This window comes from Euleptes europaea, chromosome 7, assembly GCF_029931775.1.
Source record: "Euleptes europaea isolate rEulEur1 chromosome 7, rEulEur1.hap1, whole genome shotgun sequence".
Classification (NCBI taxonomy): Eukaryota; Metazoa; Chordata; class Lepidosauria; order Squamata; family Sphaerodactylidae; genus Euleptes; species Euleptes europaea.
The window spans coordinates 75,052,839-75,073,108 of NC_079318.1; the positions used below are offsets into that span (position 1 = coordinate 75,052,839).

General features: G+C 43.3%; 1 protein-coding gene across 4 annotated transcripts in view; it reads right to left on the bottom strand.

Annotated features, from left to right (window-relative positions):
- Positions 1–20,270, bottom strand: part of NCOA1 (nuclear receptor coactivator 1) — a 225,708-nt gene that overhangs the window by 94,455 nt on the left and 110,983 nt on the right. For all 4 annotated transcript variants that reach the window (XM_056853623.1, XM_056853622.1, XM_056853624.1 and 1 more), the window contains exons 2-3: positions 17,959–18,064; positions 11,435–11,601 (exon numbers count right to left, since the gene is read on the bottom strand). In XM_056853623.1, the coding sequence (XP_056709601.1) occupies positions 11,435–11,601; positions 17,959–18,047 (256 nt within the window). In that variant the 5' untranslated portion in view covers positions 18,048–18,064. The remainder of the gene's footprint in view (positions 1–11,434; positions 11,602–17,958; positions 18,065–20,270) is intronic.

The window sequence follows — 20,270 nt, forward strand, 5'->3', positions numbered from 1 at the left end:
CAGTACTGTGGATCAGCATGGCTAAAGTCCACAGATGTGCATCCTCTTCCTGCCAGACACTCCAGATGAGTGGGCAACGTTAGCCTGCCATCAGGAGCAGCCTCAACCAGAAGAAGAGTTGGTTTTTATATACCGACTTTCTCTACCACTTAAGAGAGACTCAAACCGTCTTACAATCACCTTCCTTTCCCCTCACTACAACAGACACCCTGTGAGGTAGGTGGGGCTGAGAGAGCTCTAAGAAAGCTGTGACTAGCCCAAGGTCACCCAGCTGGCTTCATGTGGAGGAGTGGTGAAACCAACCCAGTTTTACCAACCAATTAGCCTCCGCCACTCATGTGGAGGAGTGGGGAATCAAACCCAGTTCTCCAGATTAGAGTCCACAACTCCAAACCACCGCTCTTAACCACTACACCATGCTGGTTCTCCAGATTAATTTCCTCCCAGTCTGGAAGTAGTGGTGTTGGTGAAATAAAAGAGTGGGAAGGGTGGGAGACAGGGAACATGTGCTTATATGCTCATGATCAGTAAAACATGTAATGCTCCTGTTCCAAACATAGATCCTCACACATAGCTATACCCAAGTGGCTGCATTTGAAAGTCTCCATGAGCTCACCCACCAGATTGACTGATTTTATTTAAAAGATATATACCACGTCTCAGCTATCAGGCTTCTCAGGTGAGGGGAGAGTATAAAAACACTAATAAAATAGCCAGTCAATAACGTTCACAAACCATAGCAGCTCATCATCAACAACAAAACCAGAAAAGTTAAAACTGTCACCGTTTACCCAGATGGTGCACACTCAGTGGCAGAAGCACTTGGAAGACAGAGTCAGTTTTTGGATGACGCCCTGCCCTGAGTTCAAGAAGCCTGAGAGTTCTCTGGAAGTATGTTCAGCAGAGGCAGGCTGTGGCCTTCAGAACCTGCTTTTGACCACCCGGAGGCTTCTGACTGACCACTCTTGGCAATGAAATGCAGGATCAGAGAGACCTTTGGTCTGATCCAGCAGGCTGCAATGTTGTTTTCTATCGGGCTGCCTTTTGGAGCAAAGCTTTTAAGGATGTGGGATTTTAGTGTGGATCGTTTTAGTCTGATTATGATTGATTGTACATATGTCAATAGTCCTAGAAATGTAATTAAATCAAGTTGCAGTCTATTTTAATTAGCAGGCTGTGGATTAATCCATAGGCAAGGTAACTGGTGCTGCTCTGGGAAGGTAGGGCAAAATCACCTTTGACTCTGTTCCACTTTCACAAACAGACAAGAGAAGTAGCAGCAAACACTGGATTGTGTGAAAGTTGCGTCTTGATCACACAAATGCTGGGATGGATCATGGCAGAAACTGGTTTCTCATCTTTTACATTTGGAACTCATGGCTGACCTAAACCGATTTCTGGTGCCGGGGGGGGGGATCTAAATGGTACCCCCTTTACACTTTCACTTACACATACACACAGATTTACTTGTACACGACACCAATTGGGACATTCTCCTGCACAGGCAACACTGGGGAGGAGCTATGGTTCTGCAATACCTCTGCACATTCCAACCATCAATGATGGGAACTCATTTGGTATGATGCATATAGAGAATAAAACAACCCTCTCACATAAAGCATAATAAATGCTTTAGTGGAATGACACTGCCTTTGAAGTGCAATTGCTTCAAGTCTCTTACACGCTACTTTTGTGAGGCCTGCAACTGCCAAAACCTGACATTCTGCCAAAGAGCAAATATCACACTGATTTGATCTCTGAATCAACAATGTGGCTTTTCCTCCCCAGCTACATACCGCAGCATGGAGAAGGGGAGGGGACACAGAGTGTGCCTGTTTTTTAAAAAGGAAGGAAGGAAGGAAGGAAGGAAGGAAAGAAGGAAAGAAGGAAAGAAGGAAAGAAGGAAGGAAAGAAGGAAGGAAAGAAGGAAAGAAAGAAGGAAAGAAAGAAGGAAAGAAAGAAGGAAGGAAGGAAGGAAGGAAGGAAGGAAGGAAGGAAAGAAAGAAAGAAAGAAAGAAAGAAAGAAAGAAAGAAAGAAAGAAAGAAAGAAAGAAAGAAAGAAAGAAAGAAAGAAAGAAAGAAAGAAAGAAAGAAAGAAAGAGGCCAGTTTGCTATCTCAGCCAACACTCCAAGCGCCACCATCTGGTACTCTTGGTTTAATTTACTGCTACCTGGCAGCCACCTGATCTGTCATCGCAAGACCTTGCTCTCTCCCACTCTTGAATAGTCTATTACATGGATAAGGCTGTAACTCTGAAAGGCCTGCAACTGTATTTATTTATTTACATAATTTATAGTCCGCCTTTCTCACTTGCACTCAGGGGGAATTACACAGAGTGAGTCAATACAATCAACAGGGTGGAGAATTCAATAAACAATACAATAGGATCCGGGTTGTAGAACCAATCAGGAAAAGGGGAAAAACCAGAACTGACGAAAAGCTTAAGTCTTACCGTGATACATCAAATGATGCAAAAATTCCATAACAGGGCCTTAAGTTCCAGCAAGCTAAATACAGTAGTATTGACCACAGTCCCTAATAATTTGTCTAAGTAACTTTGTGAATCATTTCTCTATTGTCTGTGTAGAAAAGCCCTCTTGAATAATTCAGTTTTGCATAGTTTGCAGAAAGCCAGGAGAGTTGGAGCTGTCCTGACCTCCTCAGGCAGGCCGTTCCATACGGTGGGGGCCACGACTGAGAAGGCCCATGTACGGGCAGTTGTTTAGTTTCCCCATTTGCAGGTTGGCACCTGCAGAAGACTGCTCAGATAAGCAATGCTCCCATGGCAGTGAATAGGTGAAGAGGCAGTCTCGCAGATACAAGGGTCCAAGGCCATGAAGGGCTTTGTATGTGACAGCCAGTACCTTAAATTGAGCCTGGTAACTGATGGGCAGCCAGTGGAGTGATTATAGAATGAGAGTAATATGTCTGCTCCATCTAGCTCCCAATATTAGTTGAGCCGTGGCACTGTGCACCAACTGGACTTTCCAAATTGTTTTTTTGGGAAGACCAATAAATAGTGCATTAAAAAAGGTAAAGGTCCCCTGTGCAAACACCGGGTCATTCCTGACCCATGGGGTGATGTCACATCCCGACGTTTACTAGGCAGACTTTGTTTATGGGGTGGTTTGCCAGTGCCTTCCCCAGTCATCTTCCATTTACCCCCAGCAAGATGGGTACTCATTTTACCGACCTCGGAAGGATGGAAGGCTGAGTCAACCTTGAGCCAGCTACCTGAAACCAACTTCTGTTGGTTACCACTCTGTGCTATGAGGCTCTTAGCAAATAGTGCATTACGGTAGTCTAATCTGGATGTCACCATGGCGTAGATCCAGGTGGACAGATCAGCCTTATCCAAGTAAGGGGCCATCTTACAGGTTAGGCTGAGTTGGAAGAAAGGCTTTTTCTTGCAGCTGTATTAAGTGTAGGGGGAAGGCAATGGCAAACCACCCTGTAAACACAGTCTGCCTAGTAAACTTTGAGATGTGACGTCACCCCATGGGTCAGTAATGACCTGGTGCTTGCACAGGGGACTACCGTTACCTATTAGGTGGCCACAACATTTTTCTGTAGGGATGGTTTTTTAAGTAGCGGATGGATAACTGCCTCTTTGAGTGGCCAAGGGAAGGTGCCCTGAGTTGGTGACAGATATATAATAGATACTAAGGATTTGCTGATGTTGTCCTTACATGATTTTAGTAGCCAGGATGGGCAAAGATCCAGAGTACAGGTAGTGGCCTTCATCAATCCCAGGATCTTGTCATCACAGAAAATGGGTCAAAATGATCCATAAATAGACCAGGCAGTGTCTTAAGCCTTTCTTCTGGCATGGATGTCATCCAGATCAAGGCACATTCTTGATATTTTGTCAGCCAAAAATTTGGCAAAAGTAACACAGCTAATTGTCTCTTCCTGAGACAACAAAGGCTCAGATTTTGGTGTCAGTAATTGCTGAGCTACCTTGAACAATTGGGATAGTTGTGAACTAGCGGATGATATATCTGCAGAATACTAACAGTTCTTTGCCACCATCCTCGCTGCTTCATAGGTCTTCCAAAGGACTCCATAGCATAATCTATCAGATTCAGTACAAGTTTGTTGCCAGCCTCGTCCTAGATGTCTCCTGGCCCTCTTCAGGTTAACCAGTTCCATGGTAAACCAGGGGGATGGTTTATACCCCAGGGGCAGGAGTGGTCATAGGGGGGCAACCTTGTAGACAGATTCAAGGAGGTTTGCATTTCAAACTCCCACTGCAGCCTCAGCTGAGCATGTGTTTGGGACCCTAAAATCCCCCAGAGCATTCTGGAATCCAGTAGGATTCAATGGATTCCATGGGCAAGCCATTTTAACCAGGCCCCCTCTCATGTTGGAGCCACGTTCACTTTGGCTTTAAGTAGGCAGTGATCAGAATAAGTTTCAGGTTGAATTTCTAACTCCGAAACCAGGCTTTCCCTCAGCTGCTCAGTGCAAAAATTTAAATCCAATGTGTGACCTCCTTCATGTGATGGGCCCATCACAATTTGATGGAGACCCAAGGGAGTCCAAGAGACTATAAAATCCATGGATTTTATTGTGAGTGAAGCTGACCACATTTTATAATGAGTAAAGCTGAGCACATGGGTCTTTTACAATACACTAGAACCCCACAGGGGGTGGAAGGATGCCAGCTTTGGGGGAAAGATCTATGAGATCACCCCCATAATGGCTGTGGCTTTAAAACACTAAAGTCACAACCATGAGATGAACCCCCAGAAAAGGAGCTCCCTCTGCAAAGCTGTAACCCAGAAAGGGTACTTATTCTTGTGTCTCTAAAGAGAAAATTACAGGAGGCTATAGATGCATAAAATGACCTTCCTCTTAAAGGAAGCCCCTTATCTTACGGAGACAATAGTTATTCTAGAATACAATGAATTTCCCATATTTCAGGACGCCAAAAATCCATAGCTCCACAAACAGATACTGTTGCTTTTAAAATTTTGACCTGATAAGCACGGTAATATCAATAGTTTTGTTATTCACACAGGGCCTATTAGCCATGGTAGCTAAATGAAGCCTCCGTGTACAGATGTACCATACCTCTCAATATCAGGTGCTGGGGACAAGGGACGACTGCTACCTTCATGCCTTCCTGGGAGTTTACCTGGGGCACCTGGTTGACCAACAGTGTGAACAGAAAGCTGGACTAAACAGACCTTGGTCTGAACCAGCAAGGCACTCCGGAAGTCCCATAAAAAGGGGGTCAACAGTAAGCCAACTTGGCTTTCACTGACATGCAAGGCTTGAATCCCTTTCACTCATTCACTTGCACCCCCCCCCAACAAAATATGACCTCATCCAAAGAGCTGCTCTGCTTCTCCCCAGCCTCCTTCCCGAGCACAACTGCTTGAAAAGCAGCATTTGCAGAGCTGCACTGGCTCAAAACCGTTGTACAACCTTTGTGGGATGGCAGAGTGCTGAAAAATTAACTGCATAGCCCCCTTCCTTTGCTGTGTTTATGGCTGTCTTGGCAGATGAACCTCAGACTGCTGCCACAGCCGCAAACTGCAAGTCCTGCCAACTGTACATTACTAGCCTTGGAAGGGTTCCAACTCCGGGAATCTGTTCTAAAAGCATTTGCTTGATACTTTAAACAACAGCAGCCCAGCATGCAAAGGGGACAGAGGAGAGGTCCTCAGCTATAGGTTGGGATTAGAATACGTCCTCTATTCTCTCAGGCTCCTCCTGCTATTCTGAGGGACAGAATTAAATCAGATGCTTTGAGGTGGGGAGGAAGAACTGATCTCTGAAACCTTCAGGAGAAGTAAACTTAGGCATCTGTCAACAGGAGGAACTGCCCCTACTGAACCTTTGGCAAGGGAAGGCTTAACTGTGGATTGTTTCCATTCCTCTTTCCACCTTCTGCTCCACAACTTTGCTGCTTGCAGAGAGCTCCAATCAACATGCTTCCTACCAGAGAAGCCTGCTAAGGGAAGGGGCTTCAGTCGACCTCCTTTTTGATTTAAAACCCTTCTCCCAGCCTACTGGAAGGTCCATAGCAACAAACAGACCCCCTTTTCCTATTTGCCTCATCTTGTTCATTCACACAGGGCCTATTGACAGCTATTAGCCATGGCAGCTAAATGAAGCCTCCATGTACAGAGTTAGTATACCTCTCAATAGCACCTGCTGGGGACAGGGGAGGACTGCTATCTAAATAATCCAAATCAGGGCTGAACCTTGGAATTTCTTCCAAACACAAAGGAAGAAGAAGAGCTCATTTTTATATGCCGACTTTCTCTACCACTTAAGGCAGAATCAAACCAGCTTACAATCGCCTTCCCTTCCCCTCCCCAGCTGGCTTCGTGTGTAGGAGTGGGGAAACAAATCCAGTTCACCAGATTAGCGTCCGCCGCTCATGTGGAGGAGTGGAGAATCAAACCGGTTCTCCAGCTCAAACTCCACCACTCCAAACCACCACTCTTAGCCACTACACCACGCTGGCTCTCAAGTATCAAATATGAAGAGTTCCCACATCAAGCAATTATAGCCCAGATATATCTAATCTGCTTTAACTTGCACCAACATTTTCACAGAATTGTGTTTAAAAATATTTTTGCACAGCCCTGGGCATGGCTGGGCACCACTGAGCCACCCACCATCTTGGCATAGCTGCATTTTTCTTCCAAAGAGACAACTGCAAAAGAACACATACACACAGAAGTCTCACTTTTGGACTCTGACCCAGCTCAGTTAACGTTTATTTTCAGGTGAGCACTTTTCTAGCCCCCCCCCCATTCAATCTGTCCATTGCAAACATGGTCACACTGTCAAGATGTACAGATGAGTGTGAATCAGATATCATGAGATGCTCTTGCTATGCTCAATTTCTCTTGCTACTCTTTATGATGAAGCCATTCAGGAAGGACAGAACACAGTAACAATTAATATATAATATAAACATAGTTAAAAGAATTTGCAAGTTCTAATGAATCCAGCATCATGATTTCCTATGTATGGAATCTCAAGTGCCATGTGTCAGCTATAACCATCACTCCTTGTGATTGGAAGCATCTGGACACTAAGCACTTGAGGAGTGAGAGGAAGAAAGCCATAAGCTTCAGTTGCAGGATGAACAATAACATTTTACTTTTCTACTGCTGAACAAATTATGTTACAGGTCACAAATCTGCATTTCATGGCAATAAATATTACCTTGAAATCTCAGCTTTAAAAAAATAAAAAACAATCGTTTGTTGGAAACCACCCCCCCTGCAAAATTCTAGCCCTCTGGGACTCAGATGTAAACTACTGCCAGACATGGAGCACAGCCCCTGACGCCAACTCCCATAGGTCAACTCTTCTTCAGTTAACATTCTACATCATTTGCCCTTTCCTGGTCTTAGAACTCTTGGGAAGGTCTCCAGTTGTTGAGACTTGCAAAAGAACACATTCATTTGAAAGGCATAAATGGGACCAAAAGTGGATTACTCACTTTTGGAAGTCTATTTAATATCAGCAGAACAGAAACATCTCCAGCGTGCCAGTCTGAAATACATTCACACATTTCTATGTATAGTCAAAGGTGAAGATCACTGACAACAGCCCGATTGAAAAATGTAATGTGCAATTGGCATTCACAAATTCGGTGCTGTGAGGAACAAAGATTGTTTGGGAACAGAAGGAAGCTAGAAAAAGTGACAAACACTCCAATGCTTGCACAAAGATGGGTGCGTAAACAGCAGCCCTTGACTCCAGCACAAAGGTATTTGTAATGGACAGTTTCTCTGCCATCTTTTCATGCTCAATGGTCCAGAGATAAACAGAATGAAAAAGAGTGATGTTTCCCTCCATCTACCCCAAACAACATGGTCAGCAGAAGCAGTTAAATTGGTAATGGAGAGCAAAGCTCAAAGAGAACTGCACAGTAAAGTAGCGCTTGTCCTAGTTAATGTTCAGCCTTGCTGTGCAGTGCCAAGAAAACTAATGAATGCTAGAGTGCCAATAAGCAGGAAACTCTCAAGTACTTACCTGCTAGAAAACCCTCTTCAGATTCCATCTCTATTGGGCATGAAATCTGATACATCACAGCTATTCAGCATGGATCTTGCTAAACTACCTTGCCGTCTTCCGCCCCCCACCCCATCCCGGACAATGCTGTATGGAATCTGTGTTCAGCAGCCGCATCCCTAGCTACAAAGATCCATGCCAATGACTCCCTCATATATAGCCTAAAATGGTATATTAATCCTATTCCAGAAACATCAAACACCCACACAGGAATAGGGGGGAAAGTTTCATTTGTAATTCTTTTAACATGTGCGGAAGCATTATTCTGTTTTCAAAGCTAGCACCAAGAGTTTGTGCAATTAACTGGGAGAACCTTGAACTAATCGGTACATCCTTAAAAAGTAAAAGCCTTGTCAACACTTAACAGTGCCCCAATACTGCGGGCTGGCCCAGTCTGAGTAGCTGTGGAAAAAAGAAGGAAACTATTACAGAGTATTTCAGTCATATTCTGAATGCTCCAAATCAAACATTAGTGCCCTGTGTAAGCATAGCTGGCAGCAACAGAGGCAAAGACAGAATTTACTGTGATCAACTTTTATACACTATGAGAAGACTTAATAGAAACATTTTTAAAGAACTGTAAAAACTAGCTCTTCAAGGGTATGAGATCCTTTTAACTAGAGATTAGTCCGGGGAGGGGAAACGGGGGAGCACCGGCAGTGACACGTCACTTCTGGGGAAAACCCAGAAGTGATGGCATGCCTCTCTAGGAATTACTGGAAACCCTACAGTAAAACCATAGATTTTCAGGTGATTCCTAGAGAAGACTGGGCATCCTTTCTAGTTTTTTTTCTGGAAGTGATGCCATGCTGTTGCCCAATCACAATTTTTAAAGATTCATTTTCTCCTGCTGGCTGCAGTGGCAGCAGTGGGAGCCAGGAGTGGGGGTTTGGTAACTCTACTGGAGATGCCAGAGACATACACCATGTGCCTCACTGACCTCCGACCTCCACCTGACTAATGAAATATGAAGTTGTCTCACAAGTGAGTTGGACCATTGGTCTGTCTAGGCTAGAGTTGACCAATGGTCTACTCTGAATGAATGACACCATCTCTCCAGGAGGTCTTTCCTAAGGACCCTCTGCTTTTGAAATATGTACGAATGTCAGCACCTTTCAAACCAGATTCAGAATGTTTTGTTTAAATATTGCTAGAAAATGTCTGTCCATCTCTCTAACACATAACATCATACCACTCAAACAGCTTACATCATAATTAAAATATTCAACTATAAAACACACGAAAGAACAAAATCAGCCCCTCCATAATATCATATAAATACAAAACACAACAATCACCCAGCTATCAACAAGAAGCAAGACAAAAAGGAGAATGGTAGCAAAAGCCCACAAGCAGAACCCATTAAAAACAGCCTCCTTATCACAACTTTCCCAGATTAAATCAGTCCATTAAACCAAAGGCTTGTAAAAAATATCCCCATTTTCACTTGCATCATAGGAAAAACAAATATATAATTAAGTTATAAATTATAATTCCTATTCTGCGAACAGTAAAGCAAGTTTAGGGTTGATAAAGAAGTATTGCATATATTATCAATTCCCCCAAAATTTCTACCCCACCCCCACAAAAACAAAACAAAAAAACCATCCCCCACCATGGGGAACAACAACATACATTTGCAATGTGGAATATAGCAATTTTGTTTTCAATAATCATCCCTAGGAAAATGAGGCTATTTAATTTTAATAATAAAGCAGACATGCCACCAACATTTGGTTCAAAAGGGTACCCACAGTTGTAAACAGCCCTTTTTTTGACCATAAGACGAGCACCGTAGATACTTCCAGGTGTCACTCATGACAGGGCACACCGAGAGCACGTTAACGTGTGAACACACATGTCACAGATCAAAGATGGAGGAACTACTGAGATATTTTTGGGCGACTCTTGGGAAAGGAGCCTTGGTGTCATGAACCTCTCCACTCCCTCATTCTTGATAAAAGGGCTGCCTCCACTCGCACAGAAAATTTTTTTGGGGGATGCTAAGCACAGCCTTCGTCTCCTGGCAAACTGACAAGTTACACGCCCCACATTTGGTCTTTTGAAAGAGCTGCTAATGCCACCAGGCAAGCATTCTATTCAGGGAGAAACGCAAGCACCCTCTCCTCTCTTCTAAGCACAGAGGGACTCCAGGGCAAGCCTTAAGCCACTGGCAAGCAACAATTTCTCATGCTCCCAACTGCTAGCGGTTTAGCCACAGGGTGGGGGAGAAACAAGAGGGGTAGAGCTCTCCCTGGAACAACTGGGAAAGCAAAGAAATGCAAGTGGTGAAGACAAAAGCTGGATAATTTATTGACAGAACCATTCTATTCAGATATCCCAGTTGTTCTCTCCCCGATGCCAATACTGGCCCTTTCTCCCCTCCATCCTCAAAAAGGATGCTGTGCAACATAAAGTTATGCCCAATAATTCTATTCTCGGAGGTAAGGTGGAAATGTAGTTTGCGTTAGGCAAGACGGGGGGGAAAGTTAGCTTCCTGCCAGAGGCCCTAAACCCCAACCTGAATCCTCCTTCCCACGGTTTTTTTGAATCTAGAAAAAGCCCATGGCAGATCTATTCGTGGATCTTCTGCCATCACCTCTAGTTTGGTCTTTAAATGGAAAGCAGAAACAATTTGGGGGATATAACTACTTCTGTTCTGTACAGATAGAGGGTCATTTTACACAGCACACAGAAACAAACCAAACAGGGGAGTGCAGAAAGGAGTGTACCACAATACCATACATTTCCCCAGACCCATCTTTATTACTTTCACACTTGTTAGATCTCTCTCTAAAGCTTCAAGTCTGCATCTCAGAACCGTGTATGACCCAGAGTTGGGCAGAATTTGCTTCTCAAACAGTTGTTCAGTTTACACAAATGGAATATCAGAAGGGCAATAATTCAGCACAACCAAGAAGGCAGCACGGTGCACAGATAAAATATAGTTAAGTGGTTACTGTGGGTGGATATCAGATGCAACCATGTAAGAAACTTATGCAATTCCAATATTCAAAATGCAAGTAATTGCAAGTAAAGTAAATGCAATTCCAATATTCAAAAGACAGGTCCTTGCCAGGTACAAAAATTTTTTAAAGCCCAAGTGCACTTCTACAAGAGCTATGCTGTTACAACATTCCTAAGATCCCCTCTTAAAACAGGATAAGATGATGGAGTAGTGTGTATTCACCCTCACAAATCCTTTGTGCATCAGCAAATGTCCTCTGCCAAGCAGCATTAACATCCATTCTGGCTGGTGCGTATGGGGGAGAGCGAAGGCTCACGTGCACACCTCACAACCCCACTCCTCTCTTGAATGTCATGCGGTTCCCCCCGCCCCCAATACAGCAGATACCAATGAAAAACCAAAGGATGCTGCTGACTTACCTTGCTCGAGTCTCTTCATCTGCTGAATCTGGTCGACGGTTTTTTTCAGAATCTTGCATTTGTCAGGTTTGACGCTTAGGCTGTCGATCTCTCCAATGTTGGCTGAAAGCAGCTCTGCCAGCTCTTCTAGGTACTTGTTTTCTTGCTCCCTGCGCCGTTTCTCATTGCTGTTATAGAAAACCAATTCCCAGTTACTGCCCTTCCATCACTAAAGCCTAAACTTGTTTACTCCAAGTCCTAACTTCACATCAAGTCTAACATACACGAATACCTGGATTATCTAGTATTTGCGGGTTCTTTGTAAAAGCTATCCAAAGCAACCATCTCCATTCTATTACCAACCTATACCTATTCGAACATTGACATGGCTAGATGTGGTGGTAGGTTTCAGTGAACTTCTGCAAAGTTATCTGAACCAACTCCATCCACATCACAGCCTTGCTCCATTATCGATGGAACAACAAAATCAACACAAATCAGCATCATTATTGGTTGCCATATTTTTTACTGGATGGATTTCATTGTTTGCTTCTTGTTCTCAGTATGCCATGGGTGCATCCTGATATCAGCCCCATCTTGTCCATACTGAAGTCAGCAAGGCATTCTGCACACAATGCTGATGAAGAGAGTTTAAGATTATGGTCTGAGAGACATTTCTTATATTCTTTAATATCCAGGCTGATGAAGGGCTCTAGAACACTTGTATAGTATTATCTTGGCTGACCTTAATAAAGGGGGCTACATAGCTTTTATGTTTATTTATTTATTTCAGCCTCTGTGAGAAAGGCAGACTATAAATGAACTAATTAAATAAATATATGTATACACATGTTTTACTGAGGACCAACATGACTACCTTCTTTTTCTTTTCTTTTCTTTTTGTCTACTTAAAAAGACCAGAATTTAGCTGATAACGGAAGGAACCTGGCAGAATAAGAACCTTGGTGGCTTCACTAGATAATAATACTGGATATTTTGATTGCACTGAGGGTACCAGCTAAAATTAATGCCCAGTATTGTTAATATAAGGACTGCCTCATTTGCCCTTCATCCTCAGCCTTCTAAGGGACCCGTCTGATCCATCTTGTGTGTCTGACCACTTTTGGATGTTATATTCAATGGAATGAATTCCAGGTTCTGCTTTTTTTCCTCAGCATGCCAATGGTGCAACCTGACACCTTGTGCCCACCAAAGTCAGAAAAGTATTCAGCTGACAAATATACCTTAAGATCATGCTCTGAGCAATTTTATTTTCTTCTCTATTCTCGTTAAAAAAATCAGCTAGATAAATAGTTCTGGAAAACTTGAAAGCTTACACACTTTTGTATTTATTGATTTATTTATGTAGGATATGTCTAAGCTTTGTTTGGTCTTAATAAAAGGTATTATATGACTTTTTTATCAGAGTTACCAGACTTTCAATGTTTTTATGGATTATGTGGCACAAATATACCATCTGTTGATACTAAAGCCTGAGAATATAAAGAGCACCTTGCAAACAATCCACATGTAACAGTTCAATTATCTAGGTGCTGCATAGGCCAACTGATCAATACTGGTCAGGAACTTGTTTTATATGGGCATGAGCATGAAGAACAACCTGTAGAAGAATTCTGTGTACATATATTCAATGTACTCTAAAAATAATGTTGGCATTTATGTAGGTATCACATCATAGTATATTTTATACTGTCATATTATTAGCAGTAAATAATATTTTTATACCAGAGATGATGTGCATTTCACATGTTATTGCTTAGATTATTTTTAAAGGTAAGTCCCCTGTGCAAGCACCGGGTCATTACTGACCCATGGGGTGATGCCATATCAAGACTTTACTAGGCAGACTATGTTTATGAGGTGGTTTGCCACTGCCTTCCCCAGTTGTCTGCACTTTACCCCCAGCAAGCTGGGTACTCATTTTACGGACCTCGGAAGGATGGACAGCTGAGTCAACCTTGAGCCAGCTACTTGAAACCGACTTCTGTCAGGATCGAGCTCAGGTTGAGAGCAGAGCTTTGACTGAAGTACTGCAGCTTACCACTCTGCTCCTTACGATTATTTTACCAAGTATTTATTAACACCTTCTGCTATTTTTGTGCAGGAGACTTCATTGGTAATTCTTATGCTGACTGAAATCCAGTACATTCTGGCTGCAGCACAGGAGCATTCAATCAAACCTCTTGCTCAACAGGCCCTTCTTTTTGCACCTCACCACACCACGGTCAACTCGACAACTATTAACACAAAGCAACCACATAGTCGATCAAGTTATAAAGTGGCCGGTAAAAGCAAAAAGAAATTGGCAAATCGCCGGTGGGAAGAAATTGCGACGGCAGCACGCCAAGAAACTGAGTTAATAAGCTAAAAGGCAGAAGTGAATTAAGAAAAGGGCAATCAATCTGTTTGCAAAAGCTGCTAAAGCAATCGCTTTATAAGCAAGTCCAAGAAACATCCGATATGCCACACAACTATGCAGATGAAGAGCGAGAAGCTTCCATTTTGCTTTCATTATTCATATCTTGCACTTTGCAGAATGTTCCTACAGCGCCTTTCCAGGCTGGTTTCCCCCCCTAGTGCAACAGTTGCAATGGTGAGTTGCTCAATGGGATCCAGAGGCCTTTCCTCAAGGCTGCATGGCGGGCTGGGGGAGAGAGAGCATCTATCTTGACATCTATAACAGTTTTGTTGCTGGGCAAACAGCAATACCCACCCTTGTCAGTTCATCAATAGCAAGCCTGATTTTCATGGCCATTATTGGATAGTGCTGATGGCATCACCAATGGATGAGTGACATGATTTTTCAGTAACATGAACACATGAAGCTGCCTTATACTGAATCAGACCCTAGTCCATCAAAGTCAGTATTGTCCGGCAGCAGCTCTCCAGGGTCTCAGGTGGAGGTCTTTCACATCACTTGCCTAGTCTCTTTAACTGGAGATGCCGGGGACTCAACCTGGGAACTTCTGCGTGCCAAGCAGATGCTCTACCACTGAGCCACAGCCCTGCCACAGTCCCCCTACCCCATCTGCTCACACCACTTCTACCCTGGTCAAGCAGATAAAGCTCTATTCCCATTACAAAAAAACAAAACAAAACACAGCCCCAAATAACAGCAAGCCTACCCTGTTCCCCCAAAGCAACCTCTGGTCATTGCTTGAAAACGTTTGCTTCTTTCTCCCCCCACCCCCAACATGTTTTTCTTGAAGGTGACAAAGTCAGCTTTGGTTCACAAAATTAATTTTGTCTTTAAAGTGCCACAAAATTCTGTTTTGGATGCAGCGAATTAACATGGACTTCCCTTAGATAATTCTTTTCAAATGTTGTCCTTTGAAGGTTGCACACAGCTCTGCACTCTAGCACTGTAGACCATATGTAGCCCAGTAATAATGAGGGCGGTGATTAAAAGCAGCAAACAGTAAGTGTAAGTATAATCTATAGCAAGCCCCCTCCCCAATCTCCTAGCACTTCCTGAAGGAGAAAGCCTAGTGCCAAAACAGTTTTGGGGGAGGGGGAATCTGCTCTTTTTAAAACTTGGGGGAAGCCCTGAGGTGGGTAGATTTTTCTATGATTATCAAAGGGCAGGTAAACACTTTTTACGAGAGTGGTGCAGTATTTTGATGGAAGCAAAATTAAAAGAACGCAGCAGATCAGTTTGTGCATGGAATTCATTTCAGGATTTAAAAAGCAAACATTCAAACTCCATGCCCCTGTTGCTACGGCAACCGTCAAACTGTAGGAGCGAGAAGGCCAATTTTCCTTACATAAAAGCATCATCGGGCATGACTTCAGTAGGTTAATCTTTCTGCTACACCAAATGCCATTATCAGCAATTCTTCAAACTTTCTAGACTTCAATGCAGGGGGGAAATGTATGAGAGTAGGCCGAAATATAAAACGACAGCTGATAACTGATTTAAACTGGCTAATTAATCACATGCATTTTAATTAATAGTTTAATTAAACAATTAAATTAATAAAACTATGCATAAAAATAGTTCTGAAGAACATACTGTTTTTAAAGATACACAGGCTTTCCCCCCACCCCCCCGTCAAGTCACAGCTGACTTCTGGCGACCCCGTAGGGTTAGATGTTCAGAGGTGGTTTGTCATTGCCTGCCTCGTGTCATGCTCCTGGTATTCCTTGGAGGTCTCCCATCCAAATACTAGCCAGGTGTGGGGATTCGAACCTGGGTGTCCCAGACCTTAACCCTACACCTTAACCACTACACCAGGCTGTCTCGCATTAAAAATACTATGGTGGTGGTGCCATCAAGTCACAGTTGAAACTCTGTAGGGTTTTCAAGGCAAGAGATGTTCAGAGGTGGTTTGCCATTGCCTGCCTCTATGCCACGACCCTGGTATTCCTTGAGAGGTCTCCCATCTAAATACTAGACAGGGTCAGGGCTGAGAGTGTGTGACTGGCCCAAGGTCGCCCAGCAAGTTTCCATGGCAGAGTGGGGATTTGAACCTGGGTTTCCCAGGTCCTAGTCTGGCACCTTAACCACTACACCACACTGGCTCTCACACAAACATCCTAGCCATCATAAAAGAGGCATTCCCCCTTTCAGAAGCACAATGCCTCTTCTAAGAAAGCGTATGTTTTCTCTTAATAAACCTTGGTGGGGTTTTTTTACCGCATATGTTAAATAGCCTTGAGGTTAAAAAGTACCCCATTGACGAAATGCAGATTTCTTGGGTTGTTTTGTACCCTAGAAGCTTTTTTGTTTATAAAAAGGAAACTGCAAGTGGTAACCAGCTATATTTTGGGGAAATCGTTTACTACTGTACAGGTGACAAGAGCCAAAGAGGACTAAGTTGTACAGCTACCTCTATATGCATTCTGACAAAAAAGCACAACTGGGGTAGCAAATTCACCCTGGGGGTATTTTAATGTCACCCGTTAGAAGTGTACTTCTCTGTGAGGTCATTTGGGGGCAAGAAAAACCTTACTTTTTCAAACCTGGTGATTCTCATGCACAGAGCTTCTTACTGTGAGATTTCAAAGGAGTTTATGAGAGTGCATACATGCAAAGAAACCAGATGGTGCTTTCTTTACAGGCAGAAGCCTGCCAGTGCAATCTTACCTATAGTTATGCCTTTCTAAATCAATAGGCTCAGACTGGAGTAACTCTGCAAAGGACTGCACAGTTGGTTGCATAGATAATTTTGTCATTAGCAATGCTGAGAAGCATGCCAATACGTACTTAGGTAGAAAAAATATAGCCAACAGAAAGTGCAGATACAAACTGTGTGTATTTCCTCTGTGCTATCAGCTATTATAAAAACAGGTCACATGCATACGAATGGTTTGTTAATTTACTTAATAAATACAGTCCGTGGGGTGGGGGAGCAGTAAATAACTGCACACATTTGCTTTGTGCATTCTGGTCAATCCCAAAGGAAAGTAGATTCTGAACTATCAGTACCAGCATGAAATGAAGACCAAATGAATTCAAACCCTAAGTTTTGGAGAAATTTGGGTAGGGAGAATTTCAAAAGCACCTCTACTTTCAAGATGATACAAGCTACCCAGAGTGTTTTGTGCTGATATTAAAAATAATAAACACTGAGCCTACTGCCAAGTTAATTTATTTTATTTATTTACTTCATATCTATCACAAGTTTTTCCCTAGTGGGGACTCAAAGCAGCTTACACTGTTCTCCTCCATTTTATCCTAACAACCACCCTGCAAGGCAAGCTAGGATGAGAGTGTGTGATTGCCCCAATGTCACCCAAGTTTCCATGGCAGAGTGGGGATTTGAACCCGGGTCTCCTAAATCCTAGTCTGACACTCTAACCACTACATAGTATTGGCTATATACCTTTTTAATGAGAGCCAGCATGGTGTAGTGGTAAAAAGAGTTGGACTAAGATCTAGGAAAACCGGGCTCAAATCCCCACTTTGTCATGGGAGCTTACTTCCTAAAAACACTTGGTGGGCAACGTGGTGCCCATGGGCACTATGTTGGAGATCCTGATCTAAACTATTAAATGACTAAACATCACAGCCATAGTTAAAATCTGGTCTTTGGGTAAAATGAACTTTCAGAGATTTCTACTACCCGTCTACGGTGGAAGCAAAATTATTACTGCTTAATGAAAAAAGAGAATGCTATAACCCTACGGAAACAGCCACCTCTAAGATTTAATTAGCACTGAGAGTTTAGGATGTGCTTTAAGCATTCTATTTAATTGGAGAGAGAGAGAGAGAGCGCGCACGTACGTGTTTTTGGCTTTGTAATCTGATCAGTCCTAGATAATGGGTTGAGCTAGAAGCCTGAATTGAACAAGCAACCACCAGTTGCTCCCCAAGAATCAGAGCAGCAGATTGGGAGTTATGTTCCATCTTCCACAGCAGCTACTCAAAACACACAGAGCCAAACCCTGGTGGGAAGTGTGAACTTATCTGAGTAGATAAAATCTGCTCCCATCTGCTCGTGCAGAATGAGAGCGTCAGAAGGACAAAACAACAACCCCTCCCCACACACCCGGAAGGAACAAAGCTGCAAAACCATACATACCTCTGGGCTAAACCTTCGCACGGGGATCCCTTCCTCTTCTGGGAATCCGGGTTAGCCGGGTCCGTCGGGTTGTTCCCAAGGCCACTCATGTTGAGTCACTTCACACCTGAGGAGGAGCAAGAAAAAAAGAGTAAGGAACGTAAAAGCACAAAGGGGGCAGGAACAAGGTAATAAGCAATTCGCCCCCAGAAGGTTCAGGAAGAGCGATTCAAGTCGTCCAGCGAAGGGGGAAGGAGGGGAGCCCACTGTCCAGCAGTGTCATTTCTCTTTCCACAGCAATTTTGTCTCAAAATGTTTGCCACTCACTATTTATTCATTCAGATTTGCAGAACCTCCTGGGGGCGGGGGGGGGGAGAGAAAGGCTGGCCAGGCCTGATCCCTACACATACAAGCAGTTGGCCTGGGGACAGTACTGTGGCTCCATCACCTAGTGCACACAACAGTGGGGCTTGCATCTCCCCAGGTGTTAAACACAGCAGCATGGCTTGGAACACTTTCTCCAACACTATGTAAAAATGGAAAAGGTTCATCGATGCCCCCGACCCCCAACCAGGTCATTAAATCCAAATTCCAATGCACCACTTTGCAAAAAACGGTAACAGAGATATATGTTGTCATAAAGTTCTTTTGGAGAAAATACTTCTAGATTGTGCAATCAATCCACCGGGGGGGGGGTGTCCTCCCAAATAATCAGTCCGATCCTAAGTGAAAACCATTCACTACATAACCCTAAAGGAACGTTTCGTCAGCCTGGATTTTGACGCTGGCTTTTGTCCTCTTGCCTCAAGTTACAACCATACCCAAATTCTCCGACTAACTTTTTAAAAGCTGGCACCTTCAACACACAACGCTGTTTTAAAATGAAAAATATGGGGCAAAAAGACTGGCTAAAAATACCACCTGTTCATTAAAACTCCTATCAGTTTTCACAGAGATCTCCTGCCAACACCTTACCAGCAGGACATTCATGTGGGTTGTGATTACATCCCTAGCAACTGACCCTACAGAGACTAAAACTTCAATCCTAAGTATGTTAAACTTGCAAGAAAATCCCAGTGCCTTCAATGGAAACCACTGCCTATTAAGTGAGGTCGGGATCACAGTCTGTGCTTGTTACTAGTGGCAGACAGAACCACCCCTTTAGCTTTTGCAATGTCCAAGGAAGTAGGCTCCAAGCTTGCAGCTTTGACACGTAACATTTCAAATCACCCAGTTATTCTGAAACGATTCCTTATGCAGCATCCCATCATATTTTTGCTAATGCTTGAGTCACTGTTGTCAAGATGAAAGCATTTGCTCAGAGCCAGAGATCTTCCTAGCAGTAGTACCACTGCAAATCGATACCCCCCCTTTTTGCGCCAGTGGCAGTGGAAACCACAGTCAGCTGTCCTAATTTACAAGGGACAATGTAATGAAGAACAAGAGAACCATTGGTCAGGAACCAGCAGCCTAGCAGGATGACTGCAAATCTAATTTTATTTTATTTGAAGTTGAAAGCGATGCCAAAACTAATGCAGTTAAGGGGGAAAATCCTGGCTCTTTAGAACTCTGAGAGACTGCGAAACTCATCTGCTCTGGGTACAAGAGCTGCACACTTATTTTAGACTCAACTTTCCCTTGCTGCTCACCCATTTCCTTCAAAACTTTCCACTGTGCTTAACCCAATGTTTGTTTATATCCTTGGCTCCTCTTCAAGAAAATTCAAATTCACACCAGAAAGTATTACACCAATATGAAAACTTTTGGCTGTGCTCATGGCAGGCTACAAAACCATCCAGACGAGCCTTGCAACATCATTAATGAATGCAAGGTCCGTTTGTTCAAAAGGAGTGGTTTTTCAGGATCGGGGCCACAAAATAAGTGCTCCCCCCAAATCTAATTTTGAGAGAAGACAAGAAGACTGACCTTGACACTACTGCCTGTAAGTACAATAAAATACAGGGAAGTTATGAACAGAACTGCAGGCTTAGCTGAAATCTTTGGCTCCATTCAGACCCTTGATGTAATACATTCAGGGCCGCTGCTTTTTTAAAAAAATTGTAAATCCAGCTTATTTTGCAACAGCCCTTGCCAACACCGTCAAGCCAAAAACAATTTAAACTATCCTAAAAATAACTCTGATGGTTCACTGGAAAATTGTTTGACCCCAAGAGCTCAAAAGGAGGCCTCTGAGCCTGAAGGTGGTGACTACTCAATCTGATGGTGTGGCATCAGGAGGGGAGGAATCAGTGGGGTGTTCACGGTTTTGCACACAAACGATCCGTGCGCTGCCCTTGCTCCATATGTCCTGCTCTTAGGATATGGGGTTGCAA